We start from the raw sequence: 19490 nt of genomic DNA on the forward strand, positions 1-19490 counted from the left end.
CCTTAAATTACCATAATAGGACGCTAAGTACAAAGAAAGTAATATGAAGCCATGATGATAATTTTGAATGCAAGGAAAGTACATATTGCTTTCATTTTTGATTGTTTTGATTTTTTTTCATCTAATAGAGGATCAATAAAACTGGACCAACACTTGTAACTAAGTAAGTTTTCTTTACTCGTAATAAAGCAACAAAAGAAAAGCAATGTTTTGATAATGTTGCATTATTAGGTCGTGACATTTCGATAATACGTTAATCTTGGTTAAATCAAACCTGGATAAGCTGAACATCTTGTCACAGTGGTAGAACAGTTCATCCGGAACACCTGGGGCCTTTTTTCCAGGAAAAAACTCCAAAGATAGTAAGACCCGAGGTGTTCCGATGAATACGGTTTAGTCTGCGTTTTCCTTGGTATTATCTACAATCTCTAACGTGTTGTGTCGTTAAATCTTGATCTTCACAGACAGCATAGTTCAAGCAATTAGAAACACGGAATTCCTAGCCGTGGTATTCATTTTAAAGTTAAGCTCGGCACCACATGTCTACCATAAAACTCAGAGCAAATCTCACAATCATTCTAAACTGGAATATAACCAGACACTGGTCCAAAATTTGTTCGCGTGGGTAAATCGAGCATCATAACAAAAGGGTGTTTTTATGTTTCCTGAAGAAGCTTCTTCTTATTTGCCAAAAACACAAAAGGTTCTAAATCGCCATCCAAAAGAACCGTTATTGTTCGGAATAGACCTTTCCATTCGGAACACCTCGATTGATTGCTGTTCTTATACTTAATATTCGCAACATCTCGGTGTTCGGAATCAATAGCACTTTTTAAACCTCGGTCGATTATGATTTCTTCTAAGTAAAGACCACACTCCATCGGCCGAGGGGTTCCGAAAGGCAAACCCCATTTTCATATCTTATGTTCTAATTGCTATTGTTGTAGTACCATGATGTAAGTCTCCGGTCTTAGGATGGGTTATCACAGGTCTCGGGTCGTACACACGTTGTATACAGCACTGATTGCTTGTCTGTGTGTACTTTAACATTCATGTACTGGCGATACAACTGACTTACAACAGACCCGGCACTGTTTCGTCCTAGTGTACGGTATATCCCAGTGTCGTATAGTTGGTGTAGTAACTATAAAACGGAATAACTCACTATCACTCATCAGTGACAGTTGTCCCTTTCACGGCACACCGGGCCCGAAACCAAACTCCCCCAACGTGATACGGAGGTCATCTGATAATTCAATTAGACCGTTCTAAACGACACCCAATATGAGGCGCTCTTTTCACGAGTGTCTTTATATAATTGTCAAGCGTCTTTATTTACAGGGAGAATTATTTCATTTGAGGGTTCTTAAATTAGAAGAATTAAGTAGACAAATCTCCAGTCGGAAATTTAACTAGAATTTTGCAAACTACTTATAATTGTAAAATGGGGTGATGTGTAAACCATAACTCACAACACTGTGCAAAGCTTGCCAGAGATCTCTCGATAGCTAGTGTCCATTCTGATCAGTCAATGGCGACTGTCCTTCTTGATTCTCAGCAGGGATGGGGATGGTACCACCTGCCTCCTATCTACGAAAGGTCCCAGGTGGTTGCGTCATTCGTTCGAGTTACGTAGCAACGCCACCTAGCGTCTACCATTAGAATGACCAAGAGGACATAGCAGCCCTCAAAAGTTATCTGGTATTAGCTCTTTATAATGTGAATAATCCTTTAAATCGCATCCCTTTAATGGGTCCACCAAAAAAACTAGATTTACGCAAGATTAACACTAACCCATTCCCTATCGAGCAACATATGATGCCAAATACGTATGCCATAACATACAATGGCCAAGTGGATAAGAGTCCGTCTACGATCACTAGCCCTCCGCCACAGGGTCACGGGTTCGAGCCCTTCGTGGGGCAGTCGCCAGGTATTGGTAGCAGGTAGGTGGTTTTCCTCCAGGTACTCCGGTTTTCCTCCACCACCAAAACATTGGTTTGTCCATAAATGGTCAAAGCTGTTAATAGGACGTAACGCACAAACAAGACCCAAATTATACGACACCCCGAAAGAGAAGAGGACACACTACCAAAGGAAGTCCCGGCGAATATGCACGTGCACTGTTCGTCTTTCTTACGATATCTCCAGAATGATAGAACAAACCAATCCCAAAGATATATAACGCTTTGTTAGCTTGAAAACACAGTTAGCTAATTTTTAAATCAGAATCATTTTCATTATTAATAAGTTCTGGAAACAAACCTATACATGCCATGGAATTCAAAACAACGACCTTCAACTAAAATATACTAACCAATCATGTATCTATTTTTTCGAAAGGGCAAATTATAAAAATTAACAACGTAACGTTTTAAGCTGATCAGACTTTTGATTCGGCCGGAAGCAGACAAATGTTAAGAGGGATTCACTAGATGACCGTATACGTTATCACTGAAATCGTCTAAAAGAATAAATGCCTGAATAGATTAATAGACGGATGCAATACCACTTACAACAAACACACCCTCTTTCAAAGCATGAGACTTTTTTCACAGTGCTCAAATCAAATGATCCCGTGCTCAGATACGCCACAATCCCTTCCGAGAGCCAAGACAAACGCGAATAATTCTTCTATAAAACAAATGCTTTAAACTTCAAGGGCTTGGCCCATTCATTAAAAGGAACTAATGGTTTGAATATGAACTATATTAATTCGCTTAAAAATGATGTAACCGCCCTGAGCCATAAACTTCGAACATAAAAGCAAGGAGTGCTGGTTTGTGATGAATCAGGATGGTTAGGACGATGGGTGTTTTCCTTTAAATCGAAAAACTCGATATTAAGTATTTCTGGCGAATCATGAAAGAACAAACAACGTTAAAAAGACATTGAAGAAATAAGATACATTTTTCATGGAGATGTTTCCTGTTATTTTCATCAGCATAATAAGATTATTTTCGTTATTTTTTTCTGAGATAAATTAGTATTTGTAATCGGATAAATTTCACCGTAATTTATATATATCATGAATATTTTTACATTTTTAAAAACATAATGCAAAATCTAAAATTGCACTTTTGTGTATAACAGCAATCCTCTTTTCTTCTTCAAATTGGAGTAAAACGACATTTTAAAGGACTTTAAATCAATTATGTCTGACCCAGGTTTATCAAACGTTTCTTGGCGCAAGTTCAGATTTTCCTTGGATTTACAAGTGATTTCCCAATGGAGAAATTTAAATTCAGGACCTGTTTCGTTTAAATGTTTCGATAAGTCTGTATCAATAACAAATATAAGACATTGTTTTTAAAAAGGGTAACACTATACAATAATAAATTTTGAAAATAAATTTTAAATCATGCGGAAATTATCACCGATTTTTCTTCTACTTAATTAACTCTTAATAGGGACACGAGATGTATCGGAAAGGTCGCAAATTAAAGACCCAATCTGCATAGGAAATATTGAAATACAAATAAGGTATCATTATGGGCGATTTATCCTCTGGTCTATAATGACTTAAGTGTATAAGTAGTCATTCGGGTTTTTATCAGGGGTAAGGTTGCGACTCTTCTGGTGTTGTTCTGTAACCATTGATTATGGGTCCATCTTAATGGTCATAAAATTGGTTTCATTCAGAGGATAATCCGATCCTCGTTCTACTTCCGATCCGTCAGCTTAACATAAAACATTAAGCATATACAAACGCAATAACTTCAATTTTACACGAAAATACAATAAATTTCAATATCCACACGAAATGAACATTAGTGAAATGTATGATTGATATGCATAAAAAGAACACGTGTTTACCACATAAGTATTAATAACGAATTACATTTAATATTATATTTTTATTATGTCAAGTTGGTCAGACTGTGCGTGTTGTCGGGTGCGGGTGTAGTATTGAGTGTCGGTAGTTTGTCGAGCTGAGCCCTACACCAGGGAACCCGCCTTACCCAGGGACTCTGGGACACATATCGGCTTTCTGTCATTCAAACTGTTAATTATACGAGTTCTATTATCATATTCGTTGTGACATTCTCCCAGGTACCCAGTCTTTCTGTTGGCCCTGAGTTGTAGGGAATTTTTAACACAAAATTACAACGGAATCCAGAAATCTAGGAACGGAATAGATAAGAAATGCGTCGTAAATTGTGAAATTCGGTCAGGAGTAGCTTTCAAAGGGTGTGGTGTATTATGTTTTTCACGATGACAATATTTATGTTTCTTGACTATTTGTCTCTTATATCGTCAACCTTCACGGTCTTCTCAAAACTTGAAATAAATAAAACACGTAAGTAGTAAGTACCTACCAGGTACATCGCGAAGGACACAATAACCTAATTTAACAACAAACACGACATTATTATATATACGAACTAGACATCAGGTAAACAGAATATCGGCTAATTGAAGAAAAGCCCATAAGTTCTTATCACAAATGTAATGTCTTCGAAGGTTTCGTGCTCCTGATAAAATACATTTCGTCGTCAATTTCCACACGAAAAAGCATTAAAAAATAATGAAATGTATATGGCTGTTATATCAAAAAAATCAAAAAATATTTTTTAACCTCATAAGATTTTTTATTTAAGATTTTATTTTCCAATTCTAATAAAGAACTATTTGAGAAAATGATGCACTCAGTCGCCAATAGTCATGACGTATGTAAAGAGGTGCTCGGAAATACTCACACAATCACAACGTCCATATGAATGTATTTAGCATTTCTATAGCGAGACAAAGTTTTTATGAATTTCAAATCGCGAAAAATATGTGCTCACGAATTGAGTCTAATCTGCAGTATGTATAGCGATACGGTGCAACAGCACCCTGCGGAATGTTTGTGCTTTGTTTGTTTGACAGTGCTAGAGGATTCCATTATTTTTATAGGGAGAAAATTAACACTATCGTCTTACACTAATATGCACCAGTAGGATCGCACGGGAGCAAAGAATTCCTCCATCCCGTCTCACAACTGGAGGCAGTGATTGCTGTGCAGGCCTATACCATTCAGCCAACATGCCACATAAGTCTGTCAAATCGGGGGGAGGGAGTAAACCAATACGAAAAGCATGTTTAGAATGGCAGTTTAACAGTCGAGAAATGGGGTATAAAAACTGGCGCAGTCTGAACTACTTTGATCAACTTAATGGTAATGAATTCGTTTTTCATGAGAACATTGAAATCAACAAGGCACATCCAGTAGAAATTTATAGCCGAGTTAAGCCCAGTTCCTGAAACTTGAATAAACTACGTGCTAGCAATAAAACAAAAACAGATTTGCTAACAAATTGGTTTGAACCTTGCCGTACCCCCGGGGAATATCGCCTGGAGTCTCGTGGCGTAAATATAGTTGCGCTAACGAGATGTCTGTTGATCGATGGTATCGGAGAATTACGTCAAAACTTTATAATTAAAATCCGTGTTCTGGAATATTAAGGACCGATGAGTTGGGTTTTCCTTTCTCACGTGTATGTTAGTTAAATTTTAAAATTCAAACCTAATTCGCCTTAATACAAGCGATTTAAATGCAGAAATTTGATTAATTTTGCATTCGAGGATATATTTGTAACGCGGAGAGTTCTATATACGTTTACAGAGATGTGCTAACCAGCGAGTAGGACAAGTAAGTAGTCATCATGATGGATCTGTTAATACATTCAGCAACCAATGAACGTTTACTAGTTTTAATAAAGTACATTGTATTTTTCCTTTAATAAGGTCAAGGTCACTGTTTCGAGTTACAGCAATCAAACTCAATGCTATCCACTTAGGAAATAAACGTCGTGTACACTGTCAACAACAATCTAAAGCTTTGCTTTTATTACGACGCAGCTAAGGCACAGGCGCTGTTTTTTGTGAGGGAGGAAAACCAATTGGAGAAAAAAAATTTCGGAAATCAAATATTTCAGTAAAACAATAAAATACAAAAGTATAATATTCATCTGAGTATTTGTAAACCTATATGTCTCTAAAATCAACATATGGGAAACGTTTACAATGCTTTCAGCACATTAACATGGTAAGGCTCCATTGAAAATGGGAGTAACTTCAGACGATCTAAAAATTATCAGAATGCAAGTTTCCCTGACGATTTCATGCTTAAAGAATAACCAAACTATTAAATCTAGACTAGAAAATATCAGGAATGTTGAATGAACGTTGTTTTTTTTTGTCTCAGACAGAGCCTCATGGACGTTTACCACACTTCGAGTTTTATGTGTTCATGGAATTCCAATATGACGTAATTGTGCAAGCATATGTACCACACAAATCGAGTAATATCTGAAAAGAATGCAATGGTAGTTAGATCGCCCGTTATATGAGTACATATGAGAATATGAAAATACATTTATCATAATATGATGCATTTGTGATATGAATAATTCATGATGGCTGAACAAGACACTTTTCAGTAATAGTTATCCATTTAAGTCACTGTCTGTATATCTATAAGACGGATGGAGGCGCTTTGACAGGTGATCTATTTTATATTTACTGAGATGTTCATGTCAATGGGGATCCCCATCGATGTTCAAATAACGGGTTATATCAACAAACTCAACATCCTACATCCGGGTGTTTTTTCATATTACCCGTGTGACAGTTAGTTAGATTCAGATCAAGATTAGAGGTAGTGATGTATTCTGACACCCCAATCCGTATATTTTTATCCAGCCCAGAATCGTTTAGCTCAACATCATACAAGGGACCGGAGAAACTCTGTGTATAGGGCTAAGATATCGCTTTGTCTGACAAAATGACCTTAGGATATTTGGGATATCGTTTTGTCAGCTGATAGGTAAACATGATATTTTGGTTAACGTTTTGCCAGCTAATAGGTAGACATGACATATGGGTATCGTTTTGTCAGCTGATAGAGCGATACAATGATAGTTTGGGTATCGTTTTGTCAGCTGATAGGGCGATATGATAGTTTGGTTAACGTTTTGTCAGCTGATAGGGTGATATGATAGTCAGCTGGGTATCGTTTTGCCAGGTGATAGGACGACGTGATACTTTGGGTATCGTTTTGCCAGGTGATACGGCGACATGATATTTGGGGTATCGTTTTGCCAGGTGATAGGGCGACATGATATTTGGCGTATTGTTTTGCCAGGTGATAGGGCGACATGATATTTGGGGTATCGTTTTGCCAGCTGATAGGGCGATACGATATTTGGGGTATCGTTTTTTCAGCTGATAGGACAAAACAATGATATTTGGGGTATCGTTTCGCCAGGTGATAGGTCGATATGATATTTTGGGTGTCATTTTGTCAGCCGATAGGGCGGTATGATATTTTGGTTAACGTTTTTCCAGCTGATAGGACGATATGATATTTTGGTTAAAGTTTGGACGATATGATCTTATGAAATTTTAGATATCCTTTTCGGCTATATGGTATTTATGACATAATTTTATGTTATGAAAGGGTTATGGGCTATCTTTAATATCGATTTGTCTGTCGATAGAACCATATGGTATTTGGAATATAGGTTGATTTCCTGGAATTGACAAATACGGTGTCCAAGCAAAGTATTAAAGATGTTCGTAGATTCTGCTTATGCATATCTTTACATAGTAAATAAAATGTATGTTAGAGCAATTTTAAAAGAAGATTCGAGAAGATTCAAATGAGTTTACCAAATGCACAACAGAACATAACATTGTCATATAATTGACAAACTGCGAGGTTGCGTGACTCCCATAGATAGACATAGCACATCCCATTTATTCATAAATTAATACATGAACACCACGCTAACAGTAATTGGTATAAAACTTGAACCAATCTAAATACATATTGTAACAGTGCATATCTATTTTGAACACTTTGACCGTCATCTAGTAAATCACTGACCAATTCGTTTCGACACCGGCCAGACTCGGTCAACTGACCACAAATGACCACAGCTACTACATGAAGCCAGTAGACCGATAAATGAACACATAAGCTGTCAAGTTTCCAATTAATAATGATAACGGATTGTCACTCGTCTGACTGAACGCTCGTAAACTCATACGGCGTAAAATCACTGCGAGAGTACAGGTAGTCACATACCGAAACCAGAAAATTCATCACAACTGTATTCTTACATATTTACGTATTTCTTGAATAATTCATCCTTCAAGGAAATATATCTATAAATATATTTCCAAACACCATAAATAAATTGTTATTATTTGGATACATTACTCTGTGAACGTGTTTAATGTCCGTGGAAGTCAGGACCAGATTGGACCTACACACATAACTTCTGGCGAATCATTCTGAACAAAATGAAATGCAGACATGAGTTTTTCTGATATAAATTTCTAGACTGTTCTTTATGTTATATGCAGGTAAGAAGTATGTGTTTCCGCGAGCATTCGAGTTAGCGTACCTGTTTTAATAACAAGAATATTTACCGTTCACAAATTATTTAAAAATGATCTATCATGAATGTACAATATACGCTTTTAGTTTTCCTTTAAAGAGAGTCGGTCCATTAGTTGTCTCTGTAGGGAAATACCCGGGTTGACAATTTCATCTAAAATCTTCTACCTCTACCCGCTGCTTTCTCTGGGGTCCAACACCTTATTTATATTAAATTGGGTCCATGATTCAGGCACGCTTCATGCCACGTTCAGTTAAAATCCGCTCAGCTATTTTAACGGAGTAGCTTTAAACGGACTGGTTATAAGGACGACGGACGAACGCCGCGTCCCGGCACAAACCTGCTATATTCTCGGTTAAAGGAGCGAAAGTCACTGTCTTCAGACAACAACACCACAGAAAATCAGTTTAAATCCAGTGACTTAATACTGATTTCAAATATCATGACGTCTAACAAATATGTTATTCCGACGTCACAGTCCACACTAATCCAGATTGGATGATTAGAAACTCACAAAAAAATTGTACGAACTTGTTTACCACAGCAGTACATAAAGTAAGTTTAATGAGCTTAATGAAGTAAAGATAATTTCTTCCGATACTGTTGAAGTGTTGCAATATGGGGTGCACTTGGTTAGCATTAGCCGGCGTACTTGGTTCGGGCCCGACGTGACAAATGCTCGCCATGTCATCTGTAGTCGCTTAAGCAGACGAGAATTAATGGCGGACGTTAACCAACGTCGTTTAATCACAACCGCGAACCTGCCGACCATCAAAGGCCGATAACTCGTTTTATGTGTTTCACATTCTAGATCGAAATTAACAATAATGTGGGGCGATATTTGGCGGCCTTTGTTGAAGTAGTTAATGGTATTTGTCATCCCGTACGGCATTACAACTAACGTGTTCATGTATCATTTCATACGACTATCTTAATAGCGGTGTGGACGATATAGCTCTCCTGCCTTCTTATAGATCATCACCTCTTATCTCACTGAAACATGACTGAGGCCAATCTCACGAATATGTCTTTTTCTGTTATCATACCTTGTCGCTATTTTTCACGAAGAAATATATTCATTCAATGTATTTGATATTTCGATTTGTAAGAGAAAAAAAAACTATATCATTGTTCTAGACTGTTAACGTAAGAAGCATCTACAAAATAAATGTGTTTTACATAATTTCCAAATACCTACCGTAGTTTTGAGACTGATATGAAACTTGTATACTGTTTTGCTTAGCCTTCATATCAAATACTAAGTGCGGTTGTTAGAGCTAGTTTATACTCGGTCTAAAGCCGTATATTCGTTTACCATACTTCCTGTCAAATCCTTAAAACTGCGTTTTCATCGTTTTAAAATATTGAATTTCTTTTGAGCGGAAAACATCAATTAAAACACGAAATCTGAACCAAAAGACAACGAGAATATTATGGCTTCAAGTTGGTTCATCAAAGACAATCAGAAGTATGAATTACATTGACAATTTGTCTTAAAACTAAAAATAAATGTATTACCGTATTTGGGTTCATATAGTAGTCTGCTCTTCAAAGCTACATATTCAATGTAGCCAATACTTTATTTTATGAATGTACTTTTATTATACATAGACATGTTTAGTGACAATGGTGCTTAACTGCCAACAAATAATTGAACCATTGTTCTATTCTTTAACCAAAAAAAATCAGCTTATTATTATTATATATTACCATTTTTACGGTATTTTTAAAGTAAAATATTACAAAAAGTCTATTTGACCTTGTGAGATTATCGGTCGTAGTGACATAATAAGCCGGTAGGGGCCACTGTTTGATGTAGTATTTTTTTCTACACCCAGCTCCGATTCAGCAACACATTAAAAATTGTTTCCGGGTCAACGGGTTCAATTACCCAGCACTTACGTCAGTGCCTTTTTGTTTGGAATCGGGTCAATTTTTTCATTCTAACTTTGATGCTTGATAAGCTGGTCGTTTAGAGTACGTAATGCTGACCTTGACTACTCCGTAAATTTGGCTCCATTTTTTATATTTGACCCATATTTCCGAAAGGTTTTTGCTTGTTTCTTTTTTTATAATTGTTAAGTTCAATTGGATTTACGATGTGATGCCTGCCACCGAGGCATTGTTTTACCAATGGAATGCTATAAATAGATATATACGGTTAAACACTTAGAACTTTATTGTAGAGACTAGACTACACAAATACCACCCACATTGATGGTGGTTATAAATGTGTGATGGCATCTCCTTATAATCCGAAATTGGTAATCTGCGAGAGGCCAAACCCGAGACTAACGAGATTTTACCGGAAACAGGAACAAAAGTGTCCGAAATAACAACGATCTGCTGTACACAGAGCTAAACTGTTCGGACTAAGGAGGTTATATTACAACAGAAACGATAAAGTGTCTAAACCAATGAGGTTCCACTGTACACACAAACTAGTGTGAGCAGACTAACAAGGTTCTACTGAAAACAGAACTAACGTGTTTGGAATAACGAGATTCTACTGTACATAGAAATTAATGTGTCCGAACTAACAAAGGTTCTAACGTGCACAGAAACTAAAATGTCTGGACTAAAAAGGTTGCACTGAACACAAAAACTAAAGTGTCCGGACTGACCAAGTAATACTTTAGACAGAAATCGTAGAGTGGCCGGTGTAACAAGGTTTAACTGACCACAAAAACAAGAATGTCTAGACTAGGGAGATTCAAATGAAATCAAATTATCCGCGCTAGAGAGGTTCCGCTATTCACAGAAACCACAAATGGGGTTAAATCGTACACAGATACCTAATGTCCGGACTAACGATTTTATCTTTCACACATGACAGAGTTGTCCGGAATGAGGAGGTTCCATTGTAGGGGAGAGATTCAAGATGGCGCCTTACCTGACGTCCTACTTCGTTGTTGTGTAGATTCATTTTATTGCGGAGATTCTGTGAACTTTGATGCATCAGTGTCTCCGGGGCGTCGACGAAACGTTTGCTAAAGGACACACCGTAATGGATATTGTCACTACATCCTCCCCACTTCCACCCCTCCACCGTGTGCTCGCCGTAACGTGACGTATCGCACGAGCAGTCAGTCAAGTTACCAAGACTACACGCCGTCGTCACCGCGTGCACAACTCCAGCACTCAAAATGGCGTAAATAAATGCGGTCTCTCTCGTACCTGAAATTCAGAGATGATAAAATTCTTTATATGAAAATAATTAATATGCATGATGGTATCATAGAGCGATGATATCAAAAATACAGTTAACATCTAAACAATAGCAATTATAAACACATTGACTTAATAATTCAGTTGTTTTTACCACAGGTTTTGAATCGATTGATACATCCCCTATACATATATAACTTTAAAATCTCTGACTTGAGCAAGGCTACTACTTGTTCTTAGTACCTGTGGTATTCAACAGTACAATTTGTGTTAGCCTGATTTTTAAGAGGTAAATGTGCAAATGGATTAAAACAACTTTCACAGCTGAACTGATCCCTGAATGGCGTTTTTTCTCAATCCATTAGCACGTCAATTAGTTTAAATTTGAATTCTTATCTAGGTCATCCCGACATCTGTACCGCTGATATCAAAGTTGATTAAAATACGACTATTTTGTGATTAGTTTGCCAGACAAATTATGTCCAAGTGCATCACTTTTAATTATCGCCGAGTGCATCACGTCTGTATGATTAGGTATGATATGTATCAACGTTTTGTTACATCACGCGTCAAATCGGACACGTGTTGCTGTGTAATCGATCAATTTCATCTTCATAATTAAACAAACGTCGAGGACCGCACAACGGGTTCCGATATAAAGAAACACGCAATTTCATGGACATTGTCGAACTCAATGGAGCAGCACAGAGTTCGGTCACAGACACGTGAGAAATAGTCCCAGAATGTTTGTTTGAACCTATATTGATATGAAGGGTATATTATTAATCGTTTTAGGGTTTAAGAAGATCACTAGGTATAATGTCCCTGTCCACCTCCCTTCGGACGCTCTTTACATCATGTGAAGCCTGTAATAAATTATCGTGTCCCTGCTCGATTGTTTTCTTACACTTTAAAAATTCTACTTTTTGTTACTTCTTTAATTAACTCATGTAAGCTGAAACTAAAAACTGTATGTTTTTTAACTCGGTTAAAAAAACCGTCTAACACAATTTGTTCGTTTTTTCTTTAAATATGTCAATCAAGAAATACAGCTTTGCGAAAAATACATGTAAGCACATTGATGGCCATAATGAAGGACAGACATACTGTACTCAGTTATCGAGTCTGTCTCCATATTGTTCCAGTCTACCAAGCTGTACAAATCTAAAAATGCTGGAAGTAATTTTACAAAGACTAAAATCGATATAATTGATTTTTGTCATTTTCTTATATTTAAAAGGAAATGTTGATATTTTGCTTGTGAAAAAATGTTTTAAAATTGATTATAAGCAAATCTTATTATTAGCAAAGTCAAAATATTGTAATACATACTCGATGATATGATATTTCACACATTGTAATTGTTATATCAATGTTCTGTGCTATACCCATTATAGAGTGTTTCCCAGGTATACTTTCGGTTTAGAAAGAACCCGGAACACCTGCAAGAACACCCAAGGCAGGTCGGCATTTAGTTTGACAGGAAAGGACACTTAATGGCTGCACGTGTTGTGGTGACGTGTTGATGGGTAACGTGTGTGTCGCTATCTACTGTGACATCGCTATAGATCTGTCATATGTACTTATTGAACACCTGTCACTGCAAGACGATCCGGGGCCCGATACAAGTATAGTCTGCTCAAAGTGTTACGAAATAAAACACTTTTATCAGATATTTTGATATAACAATAAGAAACAAATTCTGTATTATATTTCTATATTTGCAAATTGCATTGTTTACATAAATAATTTTAATTTAGTTTGTTTGTATTTGGATTATTTTTTTCTATAATTATTGCATGAGTTTGTTTTTAATAGCCGTTAAGCTAACAAGGACGGTGAGAAATTCGACACTGGTGTTTTCTCACACGTTCGTAAACAGTTATTGACAATTAAGATATTATCGTTATTACATTTTACGAAATAACTGTTTTCCAATTTGCTATATTTATCATTAACATTGTCTGTATACATGTTTTAAATCTCAAGCACGTCCAAGACCATTGACTTATGTCAAATTTGAACTTGCTTAAATATGATGAGACAGCCACACTTGTATTCGAAACAGCGTGACTTCATCGTACAATCATAAACATTTAGGAAGCATCGATGCCTCATATTTACCGATACAAAAGCTTGAGGAGAGTTGGCATGGCACTCAAAGGATTTCTTAATGAAGATACAAATACAATCTGAAAAAGGACACCACACATCGAAAACCCTTTGGAGGAAAATAGACCAAAAAATGAAAACAACAATTCTTCTGCCAAGACAATAAAGAAGTATTGGAGGCCCGTGTGTATGCGTTGTATCGGAGTAAGTTTTAAATGTGAAGTGCGGTCGTTCGTTTGCCCAATATCACAGGTGAAGCGTGAAGGTTTGTGAGCCGCTCTTCATTAGCATGACCCGGCTAGAGAAGCAATACACCATTTCACGCCGGCAATGAATCAGAGTCGGGGACGACTTAACTAGGCTCCCCGGGGAATATTGGTTATGCTATTTGTACCATTTTTATGACTTGAACGTTCCGAGCTTTAGCAATGGTTTGTTGTCAAGTACATAAAATCTGTTTCTTATTTCATACTCTCGAGTGTCGACAACAGGTCAAAAAGGCAATAGAAACATAAAAACTGATCAATCAATCTACTTTATGACCGTTCAAAATTTTTCACATGCCTTTGGATTTAATTGCATTTCACAGCGTGGACTAATAGGCTTGGTCATGTTATGTTTATAGGGAGGTTTTCAGCTGGGTCCATTATTGGCAAAAAGGGCACGACCGGCCCAGTACAAAACACGACCTTAGACCTTAACTTTCATAGTCGTCTATAGAAATGCTTATAGAGAATATATCTGATGATTTATGCCTAAATAAATTATTAGACAAACCCATGTCACACACATCAAACATCAATATATAAGTCGGAACAGTTGCTCTGGTGGCTGTTCTCGTCAGACGAACACGCTGATGAGCGCGCCGTTTAGAACCGCTTCACAAGCGTTTCAATACCTTCAAAGCCTTTGGATCTTTCTTAAGATTTCTTAAATATGATATTACACGGCCGACCTTTAAAACCCCAAACGAATTTGGCTGTTTTATATGTATAGGTATATTGTTGTCTTCCATACTACGTCCTCACCCCCAATACTTTTTAAAAAAGCATAAAAGAACACTTATCAACGAACCCCATAAAGGACAAGAGGAAACTATAAAAAAAATCGTAACTGAATGAAGTTCAAAAATTAAAAAATATATAAATAACAGTTATAGGCATTTAGCGAGAGAGAGAAAAACTTTGTCCTACATATCAGAAAAAGCAATCCTTTTAAACAGATAAGATCAGCAAAAAACATGTTTTGGCTAATATTACCGTCACTGTGAAGTCGTTAGTTATGCTTGCTTAGACAATTGGAACTATTGAATGACAAGATAATGCTTTGTTCAAAGAGTCACTGACATTAGCAGACTTTTGTGTACCCACTGTTCTGACATTTCAAGTCGTTTTATCTGTGTTTTCACCAAACGAGAACGCACGTTTGTGCAGAGCGTTGGGCTATGATGTCGGTTACTGTGTATCCATCCATTCCGTGCCCCGACAGAACATACTTCCGCTCAGATGCAATTGCCATTTGTGACATTTATCCGCCATTGACAACTCTAAAAGTTTCCCTACACAGCCCTCTAGGTCGTCAAGATGTGATGTCGTTCTCCCGGCTGTGTACGTTTATATGGAGACCTGGAGGAACATAACGATCTTTTGTGCACAAACACGTGTAAAACACGTGCAAAAACTGGCTATGTGTGTGTATGGCAGAAACGCAAGTGGACACACATCTGTGTTAGTTTCCTTCATTGTCATTTCTGTCATTATACAACTTAATTAAAAGCATATCATAATTCACGGCAATACTTTTAAGTATTAATGATATAACTTTGTCCAGGTTTTCTTTTTTGCAAAAGGATAAGTCGCCATCTTGCTTGAATCGATTCGTGCAAATCGATGTCTCAGAAAGCAACAATTTGATTGGTCGATGTTAATTGACTGAAAGGTCATCGAGACGTGACCTACTGATATGAATTTAATTGGTCAGTATTCGAAAGGGAAACATGACTGCATGTGCTTGAATCAATTGTCCTCTTCCTTTAAGATATACAGGTAAAAGAAAATTGGACTCAATACCGGCTCCTGTGAGTCTATACTCGCCTAGTAGAGACATGAGGGGATAATGTTAATATATGTTACGATTCAGATGTCCGTGCTTGTATACCAAGAACAATACTGCAAGGGGCAGTAAAAAGTCTACGGGTGTATGTAGAGTTGGCAAAGATGGATACCTGACAATAGCAAACCACTTGACACAATTTAACATCACTGATGACTGAAAAGCTTTGAATCACTTCAAAACTGTTAGTCTTTCTAATGGTTTCCGTGTAACGTGTAAGCCAGTACTTTTTCAATGTTTTACATTCTATACGAAAAATGTTTGAAACGCATATTTTTGATATAATTATGAATTTTAAACGAAACATCCATCGCAATTTTTTTTTATGAATGTAAGACTACCAAATTTCAGTGGTATAAACAAAATTTTGCGACCAGGCGTCGGCTATTGTTATTTCTGGAGAAATTGGGGTCAGACTTAATTTTCACTCCTTGAAGACACCGGGAGACAATACACTTGTGGGGGCGCATGCTCATGAATACCTAAGCCCCCTATGGTGTCCCTACGAAGGTCCCACGTACAGGAAGGTTCTAGGTACAATACGTGTGTTTATAAAGCACGTAGGAATACCATCACCGTACCCCGTGCATGAGCTCCACTTTGTAAATCAGATAGATACAGACTCATTATGTGATAGAATCTTGTTTGACATCACGACAAAATCCCATTACCACGTTCACCTTAATGACCTATAAATTGTCACTTTGATATCGCCTTCATCCATAACCAACCATCATTTTAGAGAATGGAAAATATAGATACCGACCAAACAGCGTCATTTACAATCATTGGATTAGGGATTTTACGTCATAGAAATGATCAGAAACTTTATTTCATTTTGATTCTAATAATCTTGATATGCAGTAATAAAATATGTTCAAAAGCTCAAATAGAACTGTAAGTTTGGTTTAATATTGTTTGACGTCCTATTAACATCTAAGGTCATTTAAGGACGTAAGTTGTAATTTAAATGATAATCAAAGTAATCGCTTATTTTCATAAAGGTGCCCTCCATGTAGCTAAAAGAAATAAATGCGGATAAAAAGGGCAACAACTCTGTATAAAATCACTGGATTAATATTTCTGATATACATGACACAATAACAGGCGGTAGTGCTTTAACGGAAAAGGAAAGAAATTGAAGGACAAAGTTGTAGAAAAGGAGCAGTAACTCTGTAAAAAAATAAGAAATCAATGTATTTCATACATCAATTTGAAAACTTTCACTGTACACATCTACTTATCTTTCCGGTTTATCAAGATATTGAATGGATACTGAATGGCTCCAAATAATATTGTAGTGATTGACGTAAAATCAGGTTTTGTTGTGCCAAATAAATCAAGGACCATAACATTCATAATAGCAGCAGACACGTCACGGATGTCAGATATGTACAGGTTTTGTAAGGAGAAATACACTGAACTCGGGTCAGTACTTAATTGAGAGGAGACTGGACAATATTGTAGCAATGTAGAGAAGGACAACTTGATTCAAGCATACCCCCTTAACTAACATGTTACAAATTAACAGTGTTTTTCCCGTAATTGCTGAAGCAGATTTATGGGGGGAAAACTGACAATACAAAATTCTGTTTCAAAGCATACAAGTTATTCGCGTGAAGATTTTAAAATGACTTGCAGCAATTAGATAGAAGCATCGTCCAACCCAGAGTTTAATAATATCTCGAATGAGGTGCCTCTATGCCATAGATACTCATGATATCACAGTGAAACGGATAGGTTTTAATAGGGCACTTCATGATCACAGGCAATTGCCAACCCAGAGAAAAAAAATCTTCTGGATATCACACTCACCAAAAAGTTGTCATCAAAGAACGGCACAAATGCGTGACTAAATTGTGCACTTATCAAACAGCAGATTTTCATTCAAAAAATTACGCATAGTATTGTGCTGAAAGTGGAATAATGGAACATGAAATAACAATACGCTGTATGCAAATATAGCTTTCCACTTCACAAGAGCCTATGTTCCTGAAGGTTATAAATAACTCCTCGCGGAGAATGTAGCCGATAACATATCTCCGTCAGCCATCCTCTCTTTGATGAGGTCCGGATTACACTAATCCCGGAATTCTATTTACCAAAACAACCCAGACACAGGTTTATCGGGTACTTTGAACTTAAAACGTTTGTTGATTGTTTTGCCGGGACGGTGTTTGCATTCGTTGCCCGACATCGTTCTACGAGTATTACCCCAGACCTGCCAGTCAGCGAGCACTGCTCGCGCGCAAAACTCCAACACGTGGAATTCATTATGCATGTCTTACAATGCTCGGGAGTAATTTTATCTTGTCGTTTGAAATTAGTCCTGAGATATGATTGATCCGCCATGACAAGCCTAGATGGCGTATAATGTACATGCAGCATGACCAACTAACCTCGGAGTAAATGGCGTACCATACGTTTTATTTTAAAATTCACTTTTTATGCAAATAAAAGAAAATAAGTGCAAAACTTACCATGGGGTGATCTGTTGAAATTATTACACGACTATTTATAACACGCACCGCCGTGTCGTAGTAATTGATAATCACTTTCATTATTTTTATTATAGAGTTAGTTTGCGTGAAATCGGTATGTAATCACCGACGGAAAGTTGACAGAGACAGTGAATAAACTGCACTAAACAGTTAAACATTTAACGAGAAATCCAAAAGTCTTAGAATTAAAACTTAACAACTGTACTTATGTGTGACTGGTTTGAAGGTGTCTACGACTATACAGGGTTACATAGAAATGTACAGTGTGGCCATAACGGTTGTACAGGTGTCTACGACTGTACAGGGTTACATAGAAATGTATACAGTGGGACCTAGCTGATGGTCTGGTTTATACAGGTGTCCAGATTATACTGGGTTACTTGGGAAAATATACAGTGGGACCTAGCTGATGGTCTGGTTTATACAGGTGTCCGGATTATACAGGGTTACTTGGGGAAATCTACATTGGGACCGAGTTGTACGATTTCCTTCTACATGTGTATGGACATTTCTAGGTCTACAGTTCCTTCTACATGTGTATGGACATTTCTAGGTCTACAGTATTAATTATACATAGGTATAGTGCATTCTATTATCGCCAAGATTGCTGTCGTGTGCATTTAGTATTTTTTTGAAATCGGAAAAGGTCGATCTGACAATCCGACAATTGACTTGTCCACACAGCACATACCACTTTATTGTCTAAAGATACCTATGATTTTATAGTGGCGAGTTAACCAACTTGTCTATCGTGTACTCATCGCTTTATAATGCCTCCTTAGACTATAAAATACGTTAAAATCCCCAGACTGATCTTTGGTCTGTCCAACAGCTATCGGCTCTAAACAAATAGGAGAGCTTGTTGAAACAGTCGGTACCCGTAACATGACCGTGTAAAGTTGTATAATGTATTTGGTGAGAAGGAGGCGAAATTCCCAGTTTAATGGATCAAATCTGTCTAAGACAGTCTCGCCCGCTTATTACTACCCGTAAACAGTCATTGAATGAATTCTGAGACGGCAAAATACAAAATAACGCAACTCGAGCCTATCATCGCTCACAAGGGTCAATTGAGATCACGGATAAGGTGACGTCACAAGCTATTTTCTGCGGGACTGTGATCCATGAGATGTCACAAATGTGTGAACTTGATTCTATGGTATCCAAGTAATAAACATAGATCGGAAAGTCAACGGAGAGGTTTATC

General features: G+C 37.1%; 1 protein-coding gene across 1 annotated transcript in view; it reads right to left on the reverse strand.

The window, feature by feature from the left end:
* The window catches only part of LOC110443365 (protein Wnt-16-like), a 55897-nt gene that overhangs the window by 20252 nt on the left and 16155 nt on the right, over positions 1–19490 (reverse strand). Inside the window, exon 3 of the mRNA XM_021487546.1 lies at positions 11284–11567. Within this exon, the coding sequence (XP_021343221.1) occupies positions 11284–11567 (284 nt within the window). The remainder of the gene's footprint in view (positions 1–11283; positions 11568–19490) is intronic.

Source organism: Mizuhopecten yessoensis, unplaced genomic scaffold, assembly GCF_002113885.1.
Source record: "Mizuhopecten yessoensis strain PY_sf001 unplaced genomic scaffold, ASM211388v2 scaffold716341, whole genome shotgun sequence".
NCBI classification, from domain to species: domain Eukaryota; kingdom Metazoa; phylum Mollusca; class Bivalvia; order Pectinida; family Pectinidae; genus Mizuhopecten; species Mizuhopecten yessoensis.